This window comes from Athene cunicularia, unplaced genomic scaffold (genome assembly GCF_003259725.1).
Source record: "Athene cunicularia isolate RWA unplaced genomic scaffold, athCun1 SCF_1, whole genome shotgun sequence".
NCBI lineage: Eukaryota > Metazoa > Chordata > Aves > Strigiformes > Strigidae > Athene > Athene cunicularia.
The window spans coordinates 2,153,541-2,162,141 of record NW_020799155.1 but is presented as its reverse complement, the minus strand read 5'-3'; the positions used below and the strand labels follow the sequence as shown (position 1 = coordinate 2,162,141).

The following is an 8,601-nucleotide window of genomic DNA, read 5'->3' as shown; positions in this document are numbered from 1 at the left end:
GCCTGTGTCTGTGTGCGCCTGTGTCTGTGTGTGCCTGTGCCTGTGTGCGCCTGTGTCTGTGCCTGTGTCTGTGTGTGCCTGTGTCTGTGTGTGCCTGTGTCTGTGTGTGCCTGTGCCTGTGTGTGCCTGTGTCGTCTGTGTGTGCGCCTGTGCCTGTGTGTACCTGTGTCTGTGCCTGTGTCCGTGTGTGCCTATGCCTGTGTGTGTCTGTGTGCGCCTGTGTGTGCCTGTGCCTGTGTGTGCCTGTGCCTGTGTGTGCCTGTGCCTGTGAGAGGGCGGGAGCTGCCCCCGGTGATGGCGGGCGGGGGGAGGCTGGGGGCTGCCGCCTCCCCATCCCGCTAACGCGGGGCTTTCTTCCCGCAGAAGATGTTGGTGTACTTCTGGGGGTTCCTGTACAGCAACTACTTTCGGTTTTGGCTGAAGTGGATCTTGAGGCTGCTGACGCGGAAATGCGAGTTGCAGCGGGTCTTTGACGGCTCGGGGGCAGGGGCGCGGCGGACGCTGAGCATAGGTAACAGGGGAAACCCCTGGAAAAACAAAGAAAAAACACCGGCCCCCGGCCCCAGGGCAGCCCCGGGATCATCTGTTCACTGTTCCCTTCTTCCCGGCCATGCCGGGAGATTTTTAAATCGGAATGACAGGTCTAGTTTCCTTGCCCGCTTGCTTAAGGTAATGCCGGTTAGCTTTAAAAAGCGAGCCCGAAATCTTAGGGGTTTTTGTTTGTTTGTTTGGTTTTTTTTCCTCCAAGTCTTCCCGTCACGTTGTGTTGGTTTTTACCTTCCCGTTATTAACAGAACAGTCATGAATGCGTTTTTCTGGGGAAGGGAGAAAGAGTGTTTGATGCAGAATTTTGATCTGAAATTAGAATTGAAGAAACTGTACAGTTTTTGCCGTTTTACCAGTAGCTTGAGTAAATGAATTTTCTTCCTTATGCTTTGGTAACAAAAACATTTCTAAGAATGGAAAACCATCAAGACATATTTTTGCCTTGACACCTTTGTCTTAATTTTTGTCCATATAATTGATCGATGTTTTAAAAAAAATCAGTTTTCAGAGTTGTACTCGAGGATTATAAAAAAAAACCCAATGTAACTTAAGACTTTCAGTTACCTGATGCCTGTTGATTTTAAGATTAATTTTTGATAAAAGGGGTGCAAAACTTTATAATACATGCCACAAGAACACCTATTGTCAGTTATTTAAAACAATTCAGCTCGATTTAACTGTGACATTTACTTTTTTTTTGTATTTCAGAACATTCACTGGAATCATCAAAGAATAAGGTAAAAGATACTAGAGACTAAACTGTAATAAAACCTCCTTTCAGAGACAGATGCCAGAAAAGATTACACGCATTTACTTTTTGAGGGCAGAGGGAAGTAGAGGAATAAAAGGCAGAGAGGAGAGAACAGCACTTTGGGTTCTGTATGCGAGGGTTAGTCAGGGCTTCTCAAAAGTAACCCCACAACCCTTCAAATGTTTGCTTCCATCTCTCTGGAAGGTTACTTTAGAAAGTCATCTCTCGGAGCTTCTGCGCTAGGAGAGGGTCAGTTCTCTGTCAAAACAATCTCTTTTGCTGTTTTTATAGAAAACTTTAAGAAGTGTGATGTAGATAAAATACGGATAGAACAATGAAATGTAGTGTATACATTAGTGTCTTGAATTGTTGAAAAAAATGTAATGCAGGTCTGCAGGTAGACATCTGACAAACTCATTCAAATTTTCCTGTAGCAGTTGAACCTAAGCTAACACTTTAAACCCTTGAGTTTGAATATCTTGAGCAAAACTTTTTAGACAGGTGACTGCATTCCCCTTTTTTCAAGATGATCACTGCAGTGGGATGTTGAGAGAGAATTAGTGACTGCCACGAGCATCTTTGTTGCAGTAGAGCACAGTAGGGGCGGGTCTTTTAGCATCTCTTAAATGATTATATCAAATGTATTGATGTTCAGTTTTAAAAGAGTTAACCTTTTGCTTTACTGAAATGGAGCTGCTTTGGTGTCGACATGAATTGTACTAATGAATGCACCATGACCATAAATTTTAGAAGACCAAGTTAAATTGTTGTGAAGTGGTTTTAGGTAGTTAGCGTGTAATCATCATTACTAGCATTTGCCCTTTACTCTAGAAAACTGCAGAACTGCACTATCTTACATTAAGTTCTTTTGTTTCATCACAGCACTGAACTTTGTTTGTTCACAGTCTCCTAATTCAGAAGCATTATTTCCTTATTGAAGTTTTATCACTTTTGCTCCTCAATAGCTGTGTTTTTCAGTTGGATTATGAAGAACATGTTTCAATTCAGCATTTTAACACAAACAGGAACCTAGACTAAGTTTCTCAACCTTTTTATATATTCTTTTTGGTACTCCTGTGTAAACAGTGTTGCTTACAGTCTGACAAAGTTACAAATTATGCTTTTATGAAATTATTGCAGAGCTTTTTGTATGTGATTTGAGCCCATTTATTGTAAAAATTTGCAATAAGTTGACTTCTAGTAAAGAGTACGTACGTGACAGGTATACAGAAGCTGAGAAATAAGAATGAAATGATGATAGATTTCTGCATTCCTAAAGAAGTCTTTTACTGTGTTAACTTCCTAGGTTTTAAGAAATGCTGTACATGCCGAGGAAGCTGAAGTGGAGAACTGTGTCAGAGATGTAATGAAAGAAAAGAAAATCGAGCAGAAGGATACAGGGTATGTTTGGAAACCGAACATAAGTTCTTCACGGCAGATAATTCTGACTTCTTGGTGTGTTCTCAGAGTTGCTTAATCTGATACAATATTTAGGCTGTTGAGCAGAAATCTTTAGAATGCAATAGGAAAATACGGTATCGTTGTGTCCTCTTCAGTTCTAGAAGGTAAATTGCAAAGTTTTAATTGGCATGGATTTGGGATAACTGCATCTCTATCTTGCAAGTCCCTTCTGTTACTCTTTATTTCTAAGTCATGTGATTATCACATATGTTGATTACATGAGCTATGTAATCACTTAGATATGTTTGAGATATATAGTGATGTCTGATTAATGTTTGCATTCATCTGCATAAGTAATTATGAGCGATTGAGAGGAAAAATTTGGAGCCGTCAAAATTTGAAAGTTTAATGAAATGCTTCTTTGAAGCTGTAAGTATTTCTGACAAAGTTTCACTTTAAGACTTAGAAAAAGTTTGGAGGCAGGTGAAGGTACAGGGGTCAGGACGATATATGGATTTTTCTTGTGTCAATACAGATTTTTAGCTAAGTTTTGTGGGTTTTTTTCTTCCATAATTTAAGCAAATAGGGCCTGACAGCAGCACTGGAATTGGCTAGAGTTTCTTTGAGTAGAAATACGATCCATGTAGTAGTAAACTACTACAAATATGCTGTAGCTTGAAAGATAAGCATAAAGCAATTCCTACAATTCTAGCGTTTACATTGCATTAACATAAGAAAGGTCTTATAGTTCAAGCAAGAGTTTATGGCTGACTGTGCCTCTTTTAATAGCTTCTGTGTGGTGTTTTGTTATTATTTCAGGTTTAAGACAAACCTGCATATAACCTTACTGCAGATATCCGGTTATAAAAGACTTTATTTCAATGTGGAAAATCTGAGGAAGGTCCCGTATGATTCGGATAACGAAGAACATGAAGAACAGTTAATCGAGGTGAAAATAATCTTTTAAATACAAAAGCTATTCGTTTGGTTTTTTTCTCCTCCAAGTCCAACAGCTTGAATGAACTTAATTTATTGGTAGTATTCTTACCAGCTGGCCTACTTACTTCTACTTGTGAACTGCTAAGCCATTACAGAAGAGACACATTAAAATACAATCAAAGGAAAACAAATTAGTAAACTAGAGTTACTTGCACTGGGATTATTTTGTGTGAAAACAGATAAAACAACAACACATAAATAGCAAAATAATTTTGTAATGCGTCACTGAAGGACCGTAACTAAAAAGATATTTAACTTCATGCACGTCTTAAATTTTTGAACCAATAATTACTAAATAAGACACTAGTGTTTTCTTATTACTGCATTCCAGTCAAAGAGAATAGTTTAATGCTGGAAGGTAAAACCTATCAGTAATGTATTTTGGGTAACAATAAATAACAGCAAGCAAATAACATTAATAGTGCTTGAGGCTTTTTAAAATAGCTTCTACTGTGCAGTTATATTAGCATGTCATTTTCTTAGCATTTCGTAAGTATCTCAACCTGCTCTGCAAGTCCCAGCATTCCTGTGTTAAGTAATTGTTCGTTGAGAATTCGTACTTCAGTTTATAGCTGTCCTATCAGAAAAAGACACATAAATTAATTTTTGAAGTGAAATGAGTCCTTGTTCCTTTAGTATGGATACAGTGGCTTTGTCCATGAAGGGAAATTATTGCATTTAATATTAAATGTAATCATTTTCCTAATTGCTTAAATAAGCCATTGTAGTATGGCTCTAGATTGCCACTAACAGAAAAAGAACATCATGCAGATCGTATCTTGTTCCTTGGTGAATGGTTTCTAACGTGAAGCAGAAAGTGTTCTGAATTTTGTGACTTAGAATACTCTAGCAGCTGTGCATAACATGGAAGCATATTTGTGCAGCTTTGGAATTTGCTGATGCCTCATGAGAACCTGAAGGCCAGAATCACCAAGCAGTGGTGTGACATTGGCTTCCAAGGTGATGACCCCAAAACAGACTTCAGAGGAATGGGCCTGCTGGGGTTAGTGAATCTGGTGTAAGTGAAACATAGTATTTCATTTCTGTTATAGCTAATTTTCAATATCTATGTATTTTCTCTAGTTAGTGCTATTTCTAATAAAGGCTGAATAGAAGCAAATAGAAACAGTGGATTCTCTCAAGTGAAAAACGGTATTTTCTAATTAAGTCAGCATTTCTTAACAGCTGCACATCTGTAAATGCCTGGTTGGGTAGAGGCCAACAAGCAAGGTGGGGAACAGAAAGTTGCCCACGACACCTTATTTTTTTTGTTGTCATGTGATAGATTTGATAGGTTATGACTTAGAAAGTAACTTTCTAAAATATTTTAAAATTCCTGAATTACTGTAATGAAAAATAAACAGGTTTGTGTAACTTTGCTAAGCTAATTTGTAAACTTGGGCGAACTTCATTATTTGATGTTCAGATCACAATGATTTTTTTTTAACTGTGTTAGTTCACACTGAATATAATTTAATTTGCTACCTTTTCCTTGGTTTTCATTTGTGCCATTTTCCAGTACAGAGTAGTATTGAGCTTTAGTTTACAGCTATGCATTTTGATGTTGAACACATTAGTATTTTTTTTATATGAGCTTAAAAAGTAACAGAAGATCCTGTTTTACCCTGACAGGTATTTTAGTAAGCATTACACTGACGAAGCTCGTCAGATCCTTTCTCGTTCAAATCACCCAAAGCTGGGGTAAGTCACTCTGGCTTTTTCTGACTTTTTTCCATGTAAGAGCTCATGTGAAGACTGCCAAGTACGTGTACTGAAGATAAAGGGGAAAACATTTGTGTTTTTTTCCGTTAAAGGATGGAAAAAGGGCTGAAGTAGAAAGGTGTGAGAAACCAAACAGAAATCAGTTTCAGGCTGGGAATTATGTGCAGCCTTTTTTTTTCAGAATAGACTTGTTGGGACAGCAACATTGCAAAACATTGACTGTGGTTAACACAGTGAACACCTTTAACATTATAGTTAACTTGATTTGTAATAGACGAGATTTACAAATTAAAACTTACTTTTCGCCTTCTTACTGATCCTGTGTTGGGATGGTATCGATTCTCTTAAGATCCCTTTCTTGCTAGGTTTCTGTTCTGTAGTAAGTATATACAAATAGATGTTTTGCTGTTGTTTAACTTCATTTTTGAGAATTTAGCATATCAAAACATTTAGCTCATGAGAAATATATTCGAAAATGAGTCAGATACAGAGGAAAGCTGGGAAACCTGTGTGGATCATCTAATCCATCTTGTCCCCAGTTAACCACCTAACAAGAACAGGAAGCTTTCATGACTTCAATTGTAAATAATACTGCCTTGTCCAGCTAGATCACGAATAGGATATCTGAGACGTTTAGATCAATTAAATACCTATATCATTGACACAAGTTAATCCTTTTTTTCCCGCCCCCAGAAACACCTGTTTTAACAGTCCTATAAGAATTTCTATTGCAGTGCTTTCTATACCATGCAACAGAAAGATTTTTTTTTTTTTCAGTTTGAGGAAAAGGTTGACTTGGCCATTCTGTTTCTACTGTAACAACATTTTTTAATGTCTGATTTTTAATATTTCAGCGGATTTAATGATTTCAAATGAGCAAATTGAGGTCAATGTGGATTAGCCTTACCATCTCATTATTGTCTATACTGTTTGCCGTACTGCTGTATAGAAAACGGGTGTTTTTAAATAACTTTTACATGGATGTGCCAGAGAACAGAAAGAGCGGTCTGTAGGCCAGAGTCTGCTTGTCAACAAGTACTGTAGGAAAAACTGACTCTTACAGTTACCCTAATGCAGACTGTTACAGGGAGGCTTTTAAGTCCTTCCATCTGTGAGGTAAAATGTGACCTATGATTGGTGTTGCAGATATTCTTACGCAATAGTTGGAATCAATCTGACAGAAATGGCTTACAGCTTACTTAAGAACGGTGCTTTAAAGTCTCATCTGTACAACATGGTCTCTGGATTGCCACAGATGGAACACTTCCATCAGTTTTACTGTAAGTATCTGTAGCTTCTTTAGTACAGACTACTGGGGCAGGCCTACAATGTAGAGTTTAGGTTTTTTGTAGCACGTTTCCACCCTTTTCTCATTAGCCAGAGCAAGCTGTTTACCTTCTGGATCATGTATTGGAAATGCACCTGATGCTTAAACACTGTGCTACACAAATGTACATTTAAGGGATAAGCTTGGGTGCCTTTCTGTATATTAGAGACTGCAGTCTGAAAACTCAGTATTTGCAGATTTTTTTTTTATATTTTATTCATTATTACAGTGTCTAAAAGCTTGCTGTTGACCAGGATGGGACAGTTGGTATTTTAAGGGATTGAATAGAGTCTAAAGGGTCATTCTAGGTCTAGCTAGATCAAAGCAGAAAATTGTGGAGGTAACTTTTGCAGATCTGTATTTTATTTTCTTCACAGGTTATCTGGTTTATGAGTTTGACAAATTCTGGTTTGAAGAAGAACCAGAAAGCATTATGCACTTCAACCAGTACAGAGAGAAATTCCATGAAAAAATTAAGGGACTTCTGCTGGATTATGATGTGATACTAACCTTACAAAACACAAAGAAACCTTAACTCCTCTGCAGTCTGTGAGGTTCTGCATAAGAAAATGGAATTATGCATTTGGATGGAAGCTTTGCGTGTTTCACCACAAACTATTTAACAATGGAACTTTTTTTTTTACGTTTAAAAAAAAAAAAATCAAAATCCAGTTAAGAAAGCTTGGACAATCAACCTCTGTTTACAGGTCTTTATATGCTATTCTCCAAAGGACAACTTTTTAAAAACAAAAACCAACCACAAATCTCTAAGAGCCTCTGGATCGCTTTCACAATTTCTTTTATAATTTCTTGGTGCAGGAACATGAAGCAAGTATCCATGCCACATCATGTTCTCCATGAATAGGTCTGACAATTGTTTTTTAAAAACTTTTTAGTTAAAATTACTCTGGGTTTAGATTTTTTTTTTGTGTTCTTGTTCTGTATGTGTAGTCAGTCGTTCACTCATCAATTTTAAATTTATAACGAAGAGGTCTACGAAGGGAATATATTAGTCACTTATGATTTTGGAGAAGAGGCTTAATCCATCAACATACTGATGTACTTACTAGAAATTTCTTCTGGTTAAGGAAGTTCTTTTTATCTGTGGATTTGCACCAGCAAATTCCTACGCTTGGAAAAAGCTTGCAAACAAACAAAAAGCCCCACAGATCTTCAGTGTGAGGATCAGATCCTAAGACTAAAGCTACTCCTTCTAAAAATATTCCTACTGTAAAAATTCTTGATACTTTCTAATCTGACTTCAGCTGCATAGGCTACTTGGCTTTGTGGCTGTTGTCAGCCCTTTCTTTTAGCAGCTGATGGGGTATTCTCAGTGGGAAGTACAAAAGAGTTAATTTAGCCTTTTTATAAAGTTATTACTGCAGCTGCAGTCCCTATTTTGTGAAAATAAATTCACACCTGAGTACAATAACAAAGATGTATTTTCCATGGAAAGGATGCAACTGTGACATGTTCCTTAATCTTGGCGTCCTTAGACAATCTAGTCAATAGGACTTCACATCTATATTGTGTCTAATTATTGCTTAAAGCAACTTTAAACAGATCTGGTATGACCATCACTTCATTTTCTAAAACCTACTATGAAATAAGTGCCTTCTGCTTTATTCAATCAGCATTTTATTTTGGTTATGTAACCAGATCATAGCCTTAGAAGCTTGAGTTATTTGGGAAAGACTCATTCAGTATATGCGTAAAGAGCACACAGTGGCACAAAATTTGTATGCCGATAGAAGCTTTCATGCCTCTTTTTTTTAAATCATCTCAGGTAAATTAGTTAACTTCTAGTCAGTGACTAATCATTAAGAGATTCCTCAAGAATACAAATACTGAACAC

General features: G+C 37.2%; 1 protein-coding gene across 2 annotated transcripts; it reads left to right on the top strand.

Moving 5' to 3' along the window:
• Positions 1–284: 284 nt before the first annotated feature.
• ELMOD2 (ELMO domain containing 2) lies at positions 285–8,601 on the top strand. 2 transcript variants are annotated; one of them, XM_026866975.1, is made up of 8 exons: positions 285–511; positions 1,255–1,283; positions 2,604–2,698; positions 3,518–3,647; positions 4,582–4,700; positions 5,330–5,398; positions 6,566–6,699; positions 7,124–8,601. In XM_026866975.1, exons 1-8 carry the CDS (start codon positions 367–369, stop codon positions 7,279–7,281), a joined length of 879 nt encoding a protein of 292 aa, XP_026722776.1. In that variant the 5' UTR covers positions 285–366; the 3' UTR covers positions 7,282–8,601. The 2 variants fall into 2 exon arrangements, with proteins under 2 accessions (XP_026722776.1, XP_026722775.1); XM_026866974.1 differs by having other exon boundaries at positions 286–511; positions 4,582–4,715.

Bases quoted from the DNA above. Each gene is read 5' to 3' on its own strand.
- ELMOD2 (XM_026866974.1), top strand. From the start codon at position 367: ATGTTGGTGTACTTCTGGGGGTTCCTGTACAGCAACTACTTTCGGTTT. The intron at 512-1,254 runs GTAACAGGGGAA...TTTGTATTTCAG, and splicing joins GCGGCGGACGCTGAGCATAG to AACATTCACTGGAATCATCA. The intron at 4,716-5,329 runs GTAAGTGAAACA...TTACCCTGACAG, and splicing joins CTGGGGTTAGTGAATCTGGT to GTATTTTAGTAAGCATTACA.